This window comes from Galleria mellonella, unplaced genomic scaffold (genome assembly GCF_026898425.1).
Source record: "Galleria mellonella isolate WM207_F2 unplaced genomic scaffold, CSIRO_AGI_GalMel_v1 utg312, whole genome shotgun sequence".
NCBI lineage: Eukaryota > Metazoa > Arthropoda > Insecta > Lepidoptera > Pyralidae > Galleria > Galleria mellonella.
Window position 1 is genome coordinate 2,402,002 of NW_026442074.1, and position 17,990 is coordinate 2,419,991.

At 35.1% G+C, this 17,990-nt stretch overlaps 1 protein-coding gene across 3 annotated transcripts; it reads right to left on the bottom strand.

Annotated features, from left to right (window-relative positions):
* Positions 1-3,044: 3,044 nt before the first annotated feature.
* LOC113515136 (coiled-coil domain-containing protein 42 homolog) lies at positions 3,045-14,627 on the bottom strand. 3 transcript variants are annotated; one of them, XM_031908522.2, is made up of 8 exons: positions 14,609-14,627; positions 12,029-12,138; positions 10,808-11,009; positions 8,932-9,105; positions 6,995-7,073; positions 6,010-6,149; positions 4,183-4,445; positions 3,045-3,185 (listed from the first exon to the last, which is right to left on the bottom strand). In XM_031908522.2, the coding sequence occupies exons 2-8, from the start codon at positions 12,136-12,138 to the stop codon at positions 3,158-3,160; spliced, it is 996 nt and encodes a 331-aa protein (XP_031764382.2). In that variant the 5' UTR covers positions 14,609-14,627; the 3' UTR covers positions 3,045-3,157. The 3 variants fall into 3 exon arrangements, with proteins under 3 accessions (XP_031764382.2, XP_026755088.2, XP_031764383.2); XM_026899287.3 differs by lacking the exon at positions 14,609-14,627 and adding an exon at positions 14,481-14,563; XM_031908523.2 differs by lacking the exon at positions 14,609-14,627 and adding an exon at positions 13,887-14,434.
* Between the last annotated feature and the right edge of the window lie 3,363 nt (positions 14,628-17,990).

Sequence of the window (17,990 nt, forward strand, 5' to 3'; positions counted from 1 at the left end):
AAGGAACGTATACATTCACGATGGCCTAAGCTTTAAGTTACCACATTGCTTAGGCTCTAAGCAATGTGGTAACACAGAGACGACAAAAGGGAAGGTGAAACAGAAGTACCCAAATTACATACAGATCAATTAATCCTGCTCCAATATGATTCGTCAGGGGGGAAAGGGATTGTTAATAATGGAGACTGAGAATCTCATTGCTAGCAATATGGTATACCCAACCAGGTCGACCTCCTCGCGGTACTCCCTGGAAACTATCATGGTTAATTCCTGATGAATTCATCATGATGGACTAACTGTTATGTCCATGGTACTGCTCATGTCTATAGGCGACCGTTACCACTTTCCATCAGGTGGGCCGTCAGTTTGTTTGCCATTCTAAGTTGTAAAACAAAAACTGGCCTGTTTTCATTCTCATCTATCACCCTTCACTGGTGCTCCGCCAGCGTATCCCGTTAACTCAGGCGGGGTTACCAGACCATTTTCACCCATCAAATATATATATATATATATATATATATATATATATATATATATATATATATATGATTTGTCACATACTTCTCGCTTCCAAAGACACGTAAAGCCGTCTTCCGGTAAGCCATGTGAGAGGCGTTCATGTGTAACGAATTCTTCTAAATTCTTAACACCAGAGGGCGCCATCTTGGTAATAATTGACAAAGGATATACAATTTTGAGGAACAACCGTCGGCGTCGATTTTCGGTAAAGGCAAAACTATTTTAAACCTACAGCGTGTTTTTAAGAAAACCACATTCAGATCGCTCTAAGATTATTGTGCACAAACACGCAGAGAGCCAAACCAACAAACAGACACACACAGATAAAAATCTATAAATTTATTACCTCTATAACAAAAGTACAAAGTATCTAAATTTTTTTTAAATATATAATACATACATACATATATATCTGTCACGCCTGTCTCCCATTAGGGTAGGCAGAAACAATGGAACGCCAAATGCTTCGATTCAAACAAACCTCTTTCGCTTCTTCCACATTCATCAATCTTGTCATACACGCTCGCCGGTTACGGGTACTTTTAATTTGGCCCTTCTTCAGCACGTCGCCTATTTGGTCGACATACGTCCGTCTAGGGCGGCCTCTACCGACATCTCCATTCATTCTTGCCCGATAAATCTCTTTCGTAATTCTTCTTTCATCCATCCTCTCCAAATGACCAAACCAACGTTTGGTCATTTGGAGAGGATGGATGAAAGACGAATTACGTTGGTTTGGTCATTTAAATATATAATGTACTGACGTAATTATAAACAGGATAATATTAGCAACTGAGGGAGAAGGGATTGTTAGTAATGGGGACTAGCGAAGCATTGCTAGCAATATACCCTGTCAGGTTGACCTCCACGCAGTATCCGCTGGAAACCATCATGATAAATTCCATCCCGATGTGCTAACTGACCTGCCTTTCCAAACTCATCTGTCACCCTCCGCTGTTGCTCCGCCTGCATACACCGTCATCGCAGGCGAGGTTACAATTCCATTATCATCCTTATCCGTCCACTGCTGGACATAGGCCTCGCCCATAGACTGCCATAAGGAACGGTCCTGAGCCTCCTGCATCCGCTGATTCCCTGCAATGCATTTGAGGTTGTCTCTCCATCTTATGGGGGGTCGTCCTACACTGCTTTTGCCCGTACGGGGTAGCCATTCATTAAAATATACATTAGCATCTCGTTATTGTAAGTAAAAGGGTAAAAAATCACAACTAGATGTGTCTAAAAGACCCTTAAATAACTGTAGAACAACTTTGTCATTCTAAACGACTATTGTTTCAAGTAATTAACTCATAATTATCATACGCTAACTAATAAATGAGAGTCATACAGAACTTTGTTCAATGTAATGACATTCACTTAATAATCCTAAACTAACTGTTCAATTAAACTTTACCGTTAAGTTGTTAAGTTGGTAATTAGAACTAAAAGAAGAGTTAGAAGAATTAATCGTTCTTTACAATAATTAAACTGCCGTAAAAAATGTCAAAATTTTAAACTGCTCAAGTACATTTTATTTGCCAAAAAAAAAACAAAAAAAAAAGAAAATTCATAAACTATAGATAAACTTTTTTTTTTGCTATCATTATGGCACACAGTGTATCCATCAAAAATAAAGTTTGAGTAAATATATAATTTAGTAAAGGGAGTTTTGGATGACAGAATTTAATAATATATATATATATATATATATATATATATATATATATATATATATGACGTTATTTATTTATTATATTCCTTTCCCGTGGGTGTCCTAAGAAGCAAACAATGGAGCGAACAAGAGAACAAAGGTCAAGTAGGCAACAGCGTAAACTAACTAAGCGTAAAAAGCCTAACTGCAGTTGCCTGCCAAGCGTGGCAACTACTGATAAACGCTCTCTTATGAGGGAGGCCATGTTCAGCAGTGGACAGTTAACGGCTGATATGATGATGATGATCAGATCACATGTAGACATCTTTTATTTTGTAAAATTCTGTACATTGTAGCATTTGGCTCTACTTGGAACAATTATATTTTTGTATATCTAATATATAAAATTCTCGTGTCACGGTGTTTGTTACAAACTCCTCCGAAACGGCTTCACTGATTTTTATGAAATTTTGTGTTCATATTGGGTAGGTCTGAGAATAGGTCAACATCTATTTTTCATACCCCCCAATGATAAGAGTGACTCACCCCTAAATATTATTTTTTTATTTTTTTGCACTTTATTTTTATTTTATTATGATTAAGCATTGAAAAATACATACAAATTCAAATTTTCACGCTTTTACGATCAACCCCTGTTTTTTAATCGCGATTTATATATTCTCGCAATAGGATTGCAAGATGGCAATCGAATATAATAATTGTAGTACGATATATTTTCATGCATAGTTCTCGAAATAATATATATGGTAAAACAACGTTTGCCGAGTCAGCTAGTTTTTATACAAAAAGTAAAATATAACAAAAAAAAGCCATTATTCTATTAATCTACCAAATACAAAATAATGAAAAGTGCTTTCATACATTTTAAAACTTTATTTTTATAAACTTGAATTACAGATTTCTGTACCACAGTGTTGAGACGTTATGCATATATTGACCTTGGTATAATGTTCTAATAACATGTTACTAAGCAGTATGAATTGATTCCGCGTCCCTGAAAAAAAAAATATGTAATGTAATTTGTTTTTAAATATATTAAAGGGTAGACTTTTGCCCAATAGTGGAATACTGTTGACGGCTTTGTAGGTTTTAGCAAAATACCAATCTGTAGAGTTACTTTTGAAATAAATTCCAATAGACTGATATTTTTTTTTGGTGGATGAAAATGGAATGGTAAACCCGCCTGCGCTAAACAGAATACGCTGGCGGAGCACCAGTGAAGGGTGATAGATGAGAATGAAAACAGGCCAGTTAGCCCATCATGATGAATTCATCAGGAATTAACCATGATAGTTTCCAGGGCAACCGCGAGGAGGTCGACCTGGTTGGGTATATTGCTAGCAATGGGATTTTTAGTCTCCATTACTAACAATCCCTTTCCCCCCAATAGGTTGATATTGGAATTGAAACATTCCGCACTCTCGAATTACAATACTCATAATGGTACCATATTGTTCTGACAGATGCATACTAGTGCAACTTGCCAATGCAAACTATTGCAAACTGATGCCAATTTTTACTTAGTTCCTAATTGTTATTTCATGGGTGCAGTACAAAATTATCATAGATATTTGATTTTATTGGTATTATTGGTATATTAAATTCAACAGTAGGCCTGTTGAGTTGCTGCTTACAGTAGATTAAAAATTTATATAGAATTACAGGAAATAGATAGCCAGGCCGTACAAGTATATACTAGAGCTTTAACGTGACAGTGGACCAATACACATTGTAGATAGTTCCTTTTTAATAATAATCAAGCTGACGGCCCACCTGATGGAAAATGGTAACCGTCGCCTATAAACATGAGCAGTACCATGTACATAACAAAGTATACTGTTTCGCCCATGGTACCCCTCCTACGTTACCATTTCTAAGCACGGTGTGCTTATATCTCCATACCTACTGATTTCACTGCCCTATCCACATTAAAATTTAATTTTTTTAATTTTTGATGGAAAGGAAAGATAAAGAGCACAGTTCAAACACACTTCTCCTTGGATCTTCTCTGAGCGATCCTGTAAATTCTCCTCAGCTCCAACAGCGCCCTCATAATGACGACCAGCTGCTGTTCGAAGTCGGAGCTCTTCACGTCGATGGGCAGCCCCTTCTGCTTGCAGATCTTGGTGTAGAGGCTCCAGATGGCCGAGCGGACGTGACACAGTTCCACATGCTTCTTTGCTGCTGTCTCTTTGAGGCGGTTGAGAGCCAACTCCCATTTTATGACGCGGTTCCTCACTTTGTCATAGCGCCACTGTTGATGTTTTTACAATTTATTTTATTTATTTGAACGCGTTTTTCTAACTGTAACCAACGAAAGTATATTTTTACTTTTTATGATGGCACCACTCACCATCGAAAGGGAATTTATTCTCACACGCTAGAACCTATATAATCACGTACAGTACAGTTTCAGAGGAATTTCTTCAAGCGAACGCTCAGACTGAGAAATGAGCTCCCTGCCGAGGTTTTTCCTAGAGACTACAGTATGGGATTCTTCAGAAAAGATGTATTAAAATTTCATTAAGTTTGGAATCCCGCACGTATCACCTCTAGTATTGGAGGCGTCTATAGGCTATGGTGATCGTTTACCACCAGACTATATACTAGTTTGCCACCTCTGTGATATAAAAAAAAGTATCAGTAATTCTAGATCCGAAATCTGGGTACCAAATTTTATTCAAAATCATTCAGTTATAATAATCCAGCTACTCTAACGGTCCAACCCAAGTCCCAGGAACGGAAGTGAGATCTCATTACTAAATGTTCTTCTTTAAAAGGCTTTAAATTGAGGCAAACTAGATTAATTCTTTATAACAGTTTAGTACGTAGTCGTTTGGAGTTTGCCTCTGTTTCCTGGAATCCAGTCTACAGCTCTTCATCTCAAAGAATAGAAAATATCCAACGAGCATTCACTAGACACCTAGCTTACATAACCCGTAACATATCGCATAGGCGACCTTATAGTCAGAGAATGTCCTTCTTTAACATTACCTCTCTTAAGACGCGTCGTATGATTGCAGACTTAATGTTTATTCATAAAATTCTCAATAATAAAATTCATTGTGCAGATTTACTGAGTTCACTCCAATTAACGGTACCTCTAAATTATCCTCGACACCCTATAACTAGAACATTTAGCTTACCGCGCTGCAGAACAAACCTAGGACTGCATCAACCTCTGGCCAGGATTAGTGCGTCATACAATGAAATTAATGCCAAATTACCAGAAATTGATATAGTGTACGATAATTCGAATTCCTACAGGAATAAATTGCTGAAGCACTTTGTACAACAATCTTATGAACATTAACTCTAATTGTCATAATATATATATTTTTTAATATTTTTTTTAATTTAATTTACTCATAATCTTATTTTCTGATTTTGCTCACAACTTAGATTACATGTTTATTTCTGTTATTTACTTAAATTTCTTACACTGTATAATTACGTTAAAGTGAATGCTGTGAATACCTATAATAGGCATGTGCATTAATATTGTATTGTATTTAATGTTGTTATACCTATATGTTATAATGCAATATGCTGTTGGTGTTCCTTAAATAAATAAATAAATAAATAAATGAGATCTTGCAGTCCATTGCTAGCAAACTAGCAATATTCTCTATCAGGTCGTTCCCTGGTTCTCCCTGGAAACGATCGTGATTAATTCTTGTAAAATTCGTCATGATGGGCTAACTGACCTGCTTTCATCCTCACTTATCATCTCTCACTGGTTATTTTTCCATTTTCACTCTTTTAACATGCCCTCTTCTTCTCACCGCACTGAAAAATAAATATACTAAAGACATTACCCTCAGATTGGCAAGCGTGTTGTTTAAGCCCATGATGAATAGCTTCTTCTCTTCGGTGAGAGCAGCGATCTCTTGGCGTGCGTTCTCTAACATTTCTAGGTCCCGCTCCTGTCTTTCCGCCAATGTGTTCTTTGCAGCAGCTGTGTATAAAGCATACTAAGTCTATTTCAACAAAACTTATTGAAAAGCTTACCAAGTTTGTTTTTGAAACTTATGTTCATTTTTTTAATTGGATACCTATATACATATATGTGAGCCTCAATGCGAGGCGAGACGCCATAACTTCCGGATGAAGTCGAAACAAATATCGGAAACGGCAAAACACGATGAGCTCATTAATTTCCCATATATGTATATGTATATTACCAGAGGGAGACTTTGTACAAAAGTCGTTTGCTTGAGCACCTCTGTCCCATTTGTGTTTCTACCGTGAAGCAGTTGTGTTTGCATGACTGTGTTTCGGTTTGAAGGGTGGGATATGGCAGTGAATTTATTGGTTATATATGTAGACTATAGTCCTCCAAAAATGGGAACTCATGAACGGTATCATGGACGACACACACTGTACATGGTACTGTTCATGTCTATAGGCAACGGTTACCACTTTCCATCAAGTAGGCCGTCAGATTGTTTGCCATTTTAAGTAGTGTAAAAAAAAATACAATTTTATTAACCCTCGACGACAAAGTATTCCTCTGGTTATATTTAAATTATATAGGTATAGGTATGGTATGGTAACCCCGCCTGCGCTAACGGTATACGCTGGTGAGGCACCAGTGAGGGATGAAAGGTGAGAATGAAAAAGCAGGTCAGTTGGCCCATTGTGATGAATACATATAGAATCCAGCACGATGATTTCCAGGGAGAACCGCATGGAGGTCGACCTGACAGGGTATATTGCTAGCAATGGGGCTGGTAGTCCGCATTAATAACAATCCCTTCCCCCCCCCTTCTATATATATCTATTAGTAAGACAGGTACTTACCTAATGCTTCATATCTGTTTAAAACGTCCAGAGGTTGCTTAAACTCGGGATAATTATGCACGACCGCCATCAAGTAGTCCTGAAATGAAAATTATTAATAAGGAAATACACGTATATTAATTTATTCGCCGTGTGGTCCCAGCATATAGTGGGCCACCATTTCTTTTCGCATGGTTGTGGCAAGGCGAGGCAACTAAGAGAACTTTATGATCGAACTAAGGGCAGCAGCGTCTCTCTTTAAACATCACCAAAGCCTAACTGCGGTTACTAATCCCCCCCCATCCCCACCTAATGGTGGAAGCTTATGTTCAGGAGCAAATACAGTGAACGCTCTATATAAGCAAGTCATATAAACCAAAAAAGTTTCTTATTGGGAAAAGTTGCTTACAGGAAAAAAAGGTGTATAAAATATAAAAAATGTTGCTTATACAGAGGTTGCTTATATACAGCGTCCACTGTATATGATAATAATAAAATATATATTCACGGCTGGTTTACTTTAATATACTTCCATATATATATATATATATATATATATATATATATATATATATATATATATATATATATATATATATATATATATATATATATATATATATATATATATATCGTAATACCTATTCAGCTATCTGTCCTTCACCTACCAATATCCATTATAAAGCTTTTCTGTTACTTATCCCAAATTCTGTCATCCAAAACTCCCTTTACTAAATTACATTTACTCAAACTTTGTTTTTGGTGGATACACTGTGTGCCATAATGATGGAAAAAAAAATTTATGAATTTTCCTTTTTTTTTTTGGCAAATAAAATGTACTTGAGCAGTTTCAAAATTTTGACATTTTTACGGCAGTTCAATTATTGTATATATATATATATATATATTCAAAAATGTCATTATACTTTTGATACGAGTCTAGTATTGTCCCACGACCTGTAGCTACGAGTATGTTATGTTATGGCAACACCAATTTAAACCAATTTACTTGACAAGAAGTTTTTCGAACGTAATAATATTTTTTTTATAAGCTCGATTTATGACCAACACTAGATGGATTGATATATAAATCCATATACTATATATAGCTTTTTGCCTGCTACTTCGTACATGTAGGTTTCAGAAGTAGGAAAGCTAATGAAGTAAATCACTTGTCTAAATCAATATTATGATAAAGATATATACCAGATTTTCAGTTAACCCTTCAGGAACACAGTTGGGAAAATCGTATCCAATTTTATGCAACAGTTTTTGCGTGATGCCACCACAAATATACAGACATACACAGCGGCGGCCTTAGGGGGTGGCGAACAGGGCAATTGTCCGAGGCCTCGCCTTTGTAGGGGTCTCGCGTAACAACCCAAGCAAATTTTAAACAACCAGTGAATGGCATTTTGTTTAGTGGTAAGTCGCGAAAACTTTCTGATTTAGGCATTTTAATTGCGAAAATTGCCAACACTAAAATATACCTACCTACCTACCTACGATCTACCGCCCGGAGCCTCGCAATGGGTAAGGCCGCCGCTGGACATACAAACGTCATATAGCGTGTGTGTATGTATAAATATATAATAATGAGTAGGGATAACAGTTTATATAATATTTTTTATTTGTGTATTCTTTTATTTCTTTTTTTTTTTTTCTTGTGTGTGGGAAATATTATGGACTGTATATTGATGTATTTGATGTAATTAAACAATGTGTTTAAAGGAAAATAACTACAATAAAGAAAACTATGGAAGACAGACTACGAAAGCGACAAAGAGCAAAGAGACAATTGTAAAAACTAAAAAAATATAAAATTAAGTATAAAAATACAATAAAAATAAAATATATAAAAGAACTAAGAAGAAGTTTACAACATTGTGTATGTCTGTCTACGACTATGTCTTATTATTTGTGTGCTGTAAGTAATAGAAATATATATCTATGTATACCTCGTATATGGTATAATCCTTGACTTGTTTCTCCATCAGCCGCTTCACTTCCTCCATCTCGACGACTCTCTGGCGCATCGCCTCCGTCTCTCGGGTCTTCCGTTCCAACACCTCCATATCTGCCACCATTTTGCGTTCAGCACGGTCACGCTTCTCCTGGTTTTCTCTGATGAACTATTTATTTTATTTTAATTTATTTCAGTAAATAGACATTACAGAGAATTAACAATGTTATTTAATTTATACAGTACAATAATGTTTTGTTCAAACGTTAGTTTTTACGCATATTTTTGGAGAGTTATCTTTTTTTTTATACAACTTAGAATAGCAAGCAAGCTGACGGCCCACCTGATGGCAAGTGGTAACCGTCGCCTATAGACATGAGCAGTACCATGGACATAACAGAGTATACTGTTTCGCCCATAATACCCCCCATGCGTTGCCATTCCTGAGGATTCAGGTGTTATTCCTCTATACCCAGTAAATTCACGCCATTTCCCACCACTATATATATATATATATATATATATATATATATATATATATATATATATATATATATATATATATATATATATATATATATATATATATATATATATATATATATATATATATATATATATATATACATAGTTAAACAAGTATGTAATCACAATATAATTTATGCAGCAAAAATAAATTCACTTACACATTTACAACTATAAAGGTAAATATATAAACATATACACATACTAGGATAATCATACATATATACGTACAATTCAAAATAAATTTCAAAATAAAATAAAATACAACACAACAATAATTAATTAATTTGACACCTGAGTCCTCAGGAATGGCAACGCATGGGGGGTATCATGGGCGAAACAGTATACTCTGTTATGTCCATGGCACTGCTCAGGCCTATAGGCGACGGTTACCACTTTCCATCAGGTGGGCCGTCAGCTTGTTTGCCATTCTAAGTACATAGTATAAAAAAAATTTAATTAATAATAAAAATTACAATACTCTTAGTACGATTTATTGTAGGATTTTTTTAAATATTAAAATCAATGTTGTATAAATTGTACAATTACATACATTCACGTCGATAAGTTTGTATTATATCTAAATCTCAGTTCCCTAATTAATAAGTTTTTTTTTTGTTTCTCTTCTCAATTCATTACAGTGAAATACAATGCTTATATTAATCAAATTATAAATATAATTGTGAGAGACTGGTGCCTGAGATAGGTATAAGAATACCTGTATTACAGGTCACCAGGGCCTAGACTTTTGTCATAGAAGTTTACGAGAGTGGGACTGTACAAAAGCTGTGCGCATGAGTACCTACCTCTATTTCGCTCGTGTTTCTATGTTAAATAGTCATGCTCGCATAGCGGTGTTTTTTTTTAAAGATCATAATGGAATGGTAACCCCGCCTGCGCTATCGGTATACACTGGCGGGGCACCAGTAAGGGATGATAGGTGAGAATGAAAAGGTAAGCCAGTTAGCCCAACGTGATGAATACACCTGGAATTAAGCACAATGGTTTCCATGGCACCGCGTGGAGCTCGACCTAATAGGGTATATTTGTTATTAATGTGACCGGTAGTTCGCATTATTAACAATCCCTTCCTCCGCTGCGTTTCTTTTTGGAAGGCAGGGCATGGCAGTATGAAATTACATGTTATAGAAACATGACATTTTAGTTCTTAGGAAAAGCAACGCATGGAAAATACCATGGGCATAACAGTATATCCTTTAATGCACATGGTGCTGTTCATAACTATTGGCAACGGTTACCACTTTCCATCAGGTGAGTCGTCAGCTTATTTGCCATTCTGGGTATCTTGAAAAACAGAATAAGTATTTTTGAAGCATGTTAGTAACCTTATTGAAACTAATGAAAGACTCCTTGAGTAATATTTCTTTAGTGCGCAGCTCTTCCCACTTGGCGTCCATTGCTGCTCTGTTCTTCTTCTCTTCCTCCCGCTTGAGGGCGAGCATCTCGTCGGCCTCCATCAGGTCACGGCGAGCCTGCTCCATCAATACTTGAGGTGTGGGCCGCGCCACGTCCCATACTGGATACTTTCTGTTTGATACATCTTAATATACAACCGCTGAACATGACGCACAGCGCCATCTAGTACCAAACTAAACAAAGCTTAGAAGACTTTTGTAAGAGGTAACTAAGGAGTTTTGGTCAAACCTCCAAATCCTAATCGCCTGCCAAGCGTGGCAACTACTGACAAAACCCTCCTCATGGGGAAGGCCTACATTCAGCAGTGGACAGTTTTTTTTTTTTATAGGATGATAATGGAGTGGTAACTGGCGTACACTGCCCCGCCAGTGAGGGATGATAGGTGAGGATGAAAAGGCAGGTCAGTTAGCCCATCATGGGGACTAACCTCTACTAACAATCCCTCCCCCATAAGCTTGTACTTTGCGTACTAAACATCATCATATCTGTCGTTAACTGTCCATTGCTGAACATACCCCATATAAAAGATACATTAATTAAAAACTGTACTGTGACAGTCAACGCCCTCCTCAAGGCAGAGGCGGTGGCGTTTCAGTAGAATAATAATAAAGTAGTAATAAATAAAACAAGGTAAAGTTAGTCCTAGCATATTGCATGTATATACGGCATATATATATATATATATATATATATATATATATATATATATATATATATATATATATATATATATATAATATATATACATACCAGAGGGAGACTTTGCACAAAAGTTGATTGCTTGGGTACCTATGTCCCATTTGTGTTTCTACCGTGAAGCAGTTGTGTTTGCATGGCTGTGTTTCTATTTGAAGGGTGGGATATGGCGTGAATTTACAGGGTACAGAGGAATAACATCCGAGTCCTCAGGAATGGCAACGCATGGGGGATATCGTGGGCGAAACAGTATACTCTATTATGTCTATGGTACTGCTCATGTCTATAGGCGACAGTTACCACTTTCCATCAGGTAGGCCGTCAGCTTGTTTGCCATTCTAAGTTGTATAAAAAAAATATTACGCAAAGAGACTCCGAGCATAGCCCTCTCCATTATTGGGTAAACACTAAAACTAAATATCAGACAAACATACTTGACCATACTCGCGCTCTCCATCAGTGATTTGTAATATTCCTCGACCGATTCAACGGGTGGCCCATGGGGAATGGCTATAGGTGCTAAATCCTTCATAATTTTCTTCATCTTTAACAAAAATCTTAAAATAATTCTTCTAAAATACTAGCCAACTAAATGAATTATGGAAAGTTTCACAGATTATACCGTTGCTTAGCAACATATTGCTAAGCGTCGCCAGAGTACTGGCTGAGGAATAACATAGAAGGAATGATAAAATATATGATAATTCATATGGTTGCCTTATTTTTTCTTATGCAAATGTAATTAGTAAAAAGAGAACGAAAGATACACCATCAGTAGCTATTTTTCTCAATTCATAGCAGGAAAATGTTTTATATGTCAATTATTTATCAACGACAAATTTTACATTACCAGATTATATATTCGACATAGTTTATGTAGAAAGTATGCAAGCAGGTTGCATCTGAATTTGGTAGGGTTATACGGCCGTATAACATTTTCTATACACTGACCTGCTATGAATTGACAATTTTATCAATCCTATGTAATTTCTTGTTATTAGGTTTGACTTTACAGCATACCAACATATGTAGATAAAGCTGGCAGCCTGTAGGTATAATTCATGAATTCTATGCAATACCTAGGTAATTCTATTCGAATGATTCTATCGTTATAAATGCGAAAGTTTGTAACGATGGATGGGTAGATGTTTGTTGTTCTTTCACGCAAAAATCTGTGCCTCTAGTGAGAAGGGGTATAACTCAAGTTATAGCCTTTTTCTTTTTTAGGCTACTTTAAATAAGCAAATTTTTCTCTTTCGAATGGTATAAGAATCGTAACGATATCTTTAAAAACAATAGAGATAGTAAACATGTAAAAGGCTACAATTAACAAAATATTTGTGGTAAAAAAGTCATAATTAGAAATAAAACTACAATATTTTACAAAAATTATTTTTGTAAAATGAATCAGTTCGATTTGAACCCTTTTACACCATTTAATAGCGATTATTTTTTATAGCGTAAAATACACAACATTGTTTTTCTTCAATACTTCAATAAAATAGTTTTAATTCAACTTAAAACTATTTTCACATCATAATTTTAATATTTTTGTTAAGTGTGATTAGGTATAATAGAATTATTTTTAAAACTATAGGTTTTACACAAAAACCGACAATTTCATAAGAAAGAGGAGAAAAAATTACTATAAATGCAATCATTGACTTGTTCAATTAGCAAATAATAAAAGCAGCAGAATTTTTTTTCTTTATTTAAAATAGTTTTTTGGCTCTCCTGAAAAGTGACCATTTTGAATTGAACCCTTTCTCACTAGAGGCACAGAAATTACTGAACAGATTTGAATTAAACTAGGTACCTACATGGATATATTGTACCTAATCTTAACACTAGGATACTGTATGCACTGATTCACGTGAGCCAAGCCGCGTGATACAGCTAGTGTTTAAAATAACTGGAGCGTCCTGGCAATGTATGAAATAATATTATAAATCGTATCGTATTCTATCAGCCGTTAATTGTCCATTGCTGGACGTCAGTCACTCCCATAGGGGTGGTTTTACCAGAAGTTGCCATGCTTGGCAGACGGATTGGCAACCGTAGTTAGCCCTTGACAATGTTTTAAGAGGAACGCCGCGGCCCATTTCTCGACCCTTAAGTTTCCTTAGTCGCCTCTTGCGACCCACGAAAAAGAAGGAAGTGCCCCATTCTATGTCGGAACCACACGGCAATTATTATATTTGTATTATACCTAGATCAGCCGTAAGTCCTGTTACAAATGAAAATGCATTTTTTTTTATAAAGTAATGTAATATTACTAAAATTTATACCTACATTTTATTAAAGTCTCAGCAAAAAATAAACAAATATTCTATTCGAAATGGCCACCTTTGGCTTTCATATAGGCCTTTAATCTGTCTGGCCACGAATCTATGGATTTATGCACTGTTTCCAAGGAAAATTTCGCCACAGCTTGCTTCAAAGATTTTTTAAAAGACTCAATGTCGTCGTGTCGTTTAGAGCATACCCACTTTGTGCAAGGCGATCACTGCAATCCTATTTTCTTTAACACCCCATTCCATATTGTAATTTTATAATGAACACGAAAAAATTTGTGGAATGGCGCGAAATCGAAAGAACTTTTTAAAATAATAAACATTTTCCAAATTCAAAATAATTAAAAAGTTGAAAAGGAAAGTTTCTATGGAACAGTATTTATGGCCAGACTAGTTATTATTTATTTATATTGTAAATGATATAATTGCATATATTGCCCATGTATACATTTCCGATAATTTTTATACGTTACCAAGAATATCTGTTATATAAAATACCTGTCGATCCATCGACAGTAAGGTCGAGCCTTAAAAGCCATTTATTTAAATCTATCTCGTTTCGTGCTTATTATTACATAATCACCCACTCTACCTTTAGCAAAACAGAAATGTAATTATGCAGTGAAAAACCATCAGTATCACCAACAGGTTTCGAGCCATTTACTGATAATATAATACTATTACAGTAGTAATCTATTAAAAAATCGTTACATGGTTCACCTTTAACTAAATTTACTTTTCTAAGACAAACAAATAAACAGTTGCTATCTGGAGACAATTCGGCAATATATATTTTATTAAAATAATATTCATAATATTTAGTCATTTTAGTTCCTAAATCGTTCGTTAGAGGCAAAACCAACGACTTTTTTTTAACTATGTAACTGTTCATTATTATAGGGAATTCTCTCCCAAATGTAATTGTCGGAGGAAAATACATCTAATTCTTTTAGGGGTTAGACAGCAATCGTACTAAATAATACTATTTGTTATATGTATAAGTAAACAAAATTTCAATTGTGAACGTGTACGACAGCCTTTTAAATAAATTACTCTGTACAGGTCTTTGGTCCTGGGGTTCTCCAAATGCCTCCATTTTCCTCATCCATATTGTATGTATGTTTAAGTCAAAATTTTACTTGTAAGATTTTAACTAAATAAACATAAATACTTATACATACAAGTGTAAACTAAAAAAGTAACTGTAATACCGATAAAATTCGCGTTCAGCCTCACGTCACAGCATTATTTGATAAAAGTTTTTTTATTATTATTTTTATTATTATTATTGACATTGTTTTTATTTTTATGAATTATTATTAAACAACAACTTTAATTAATCTTATATTGTACACGCCGATACGGTAGAATGTGGAATAATGGACTTCTAAGAAATATGTTCATCTAATCTATGTACCCATATTCGTGCAATAAATGATTTTTATTTGAACTGAAAAAAAAAACATGTAACATCAACTCTTTAAACTGGGAGCCTTATTCAACATTCCCGCCTCATGCCTCTGACGGATTTAGCCCGCCACTGGTTGTACTGTGACCAAAAATGATTTCTAATACATATATTTGACGATATTAGACATCAATCGATACTATCACGATAATATCACTATTTTGTAATTTTACGAATTTGGAAAAAAAAAACATTATTTTGATAATATTTTAATATAATAAATGCATTTTTTTTTGCTTTAAGGAGGGACCCCAGTACTAACAATCTCTTCCCCCCAGGTCAAAGATACTGGAAACCCTGCCTGGGTTATACAAATGGAGAGTAAAGACAGGTCGTTTTACTCATCGTAGCGAATTCACTAAAAATTAACCAATATAATTTCTAAGGGAGGCTACGTGAAGGTCAATCTGACAAGGCATATTACTAGTAATAACATCGCCATTACTAGCAATTCCCTTTCGGGGGGAAGGGATTGTTAGTAATGTAAAGGTTAGTTCCCATTGTTACCAATATACCCTATCAAGTCGACCTCCACGCGGTTCCCCCTGGAAACTAGCTTTAAATTCGTCATTTGTCGTTATTAATATACAATGTATTCTATGATTAACATTTAAGTCACTAGCAGAGCATTTTATTTAATCAATAGAAACATTAAATATTGACAAATAATTACTACGTTGCTATATTTAGTTATGAATACTCTTTGAATTGAAAACGAAACACGTTCAAAGAAGAGTATGTTATTTACCAGAGGGAGACTTTGTACAAAAGTCGATTGCTTGGGTACCTCTGTCCCATTCGTGTTTCAACCGTGAAGCAGTTGTGTTTGCATGGCTGTGTTTCGGTTTGAAGGGTGGGATATGGCGTGAATTTACTGGGTACAGAGGAATAACACCTGAGTCCTCAGGAATGGCAACGCATGGAGGTATCATGGGCGAAACAGTATACTCTGTTCTGTCCATGGTACTGCTCATGTCTATAGGCGACGGTTACCACTTTCCATCAGGTGGGCCGTCAGCTAGTTTGCCATTCTAAGTTGTATAAAAAAAAATGTATTCCTAACTTCCGTAGAAACTTTACGCAACTTTCACTAAACGCACTTTTCAATCTAAAAATACTCTCTAGATCTTCAATTTCAAAACGTGTTAACTAAATCGACTAGTCATGAAAGATAGTGCTACTATAGCGTTCTTTATACTGGCGCTCTAGACAAATGGCAAGCGAATTCGTCGATGGAAACGACATCGCTAGCAAGTCCATGAGACAGAATGAGATAGTAACGTCGGATGACTCATTCCAACTCACGGACTCGCTAGCTATGTCGATTTTGTTGACGAATTCGCTTGCCACTTGTCTAGAGGCCCAGTGCTTTTACAACACAGATTAGAGAATCAAGAATTGCAGGTTCTTAATCTATAACTGATCATAACGCTATTACGTCTAGATACTCCTACTGTGCTCTGTACACTGACAGTGTACAGAGCACAGTCTTAGTTAGAATTAGTCTACTGGATAACTATATTTATTACTAAGAACAAGAAATTACATAGAAGGAATTATAAAATAAAAATTGCAAATCATATAGTTGCCTCCTTACTTCTTATGCAAATATAATTAGTAAAAAGAGGACGAAAGATCATCAATTTCTGTTTTTCTCAAATCATAGTAGGCTAGTTTATAGAAAATGTTTTACGGCCGTATAACCCTACTAAATTCAGATACAACTTGCTACTATACTTTCTACATAAACTGTGTCGAATATATAATCTACTAATGTAAAATTTGTCATTGACAAATAATTGACATATCAAACATATGTATAATACACTAGATTACTATGAATTGAGAAAAATAGCAACTGATGGCATATCTTTTGTCTTCTTTTTACTATTTATATTTCCATAAGAAGAAAGGAGGCAACCATATGATTTACGGTTTTTTTTATCATTCCTTCTACGTAATTCCTTGTTCGTAGCTAAGATTTATTATAGTCAGCAGTGTGACCATTTGTGGCAGATGTCTTGCCAATTTGGAAAATTTCGCTACTTAATTTTTTCTATGGCAGATCATACTGATGCTTTACAAAAGTGGCAGATTTAAATGATTCCTTAATTTTTTTTCCGTTGCAGTGTTTTAAAGACAAATATTTGATTAAAATTCTTCTTCAATAGTTTGGATGACAAGATATATAAACTGTATTTTTATGTCCTGGATTATATATTGCAAATAGTCAACAAACTAAACTTTATATTTCAAGGCAATTACACAACAGACTATACAGCATTGAAAGACATTTCTAAAGTGTATGCATGCCTTAAAGTTGTTATATGAAAGGAAATTATTTGAAAACCACGGATGCACTTTCAATTGATCCAAAATTCACTGTGAAATTTTTGTCCTTATATATAGATATTTAGGCGTTAACTTGAGCACTGAAATCGATCGCTTATCCATAGACGTGAGTTTGAAACCTGGAATCCAAAACATTCCTTCAAAGAATTCAAACATTTATAACTGAACTTTGTACTTAATTAAAGACATGTTTACCACTGAATAATATTTTCAAAGATATACAATTCTTGGATCCATAGCATGTGATCTTTTTTTTTACAACCCAGGGGGCAAACAAGCATG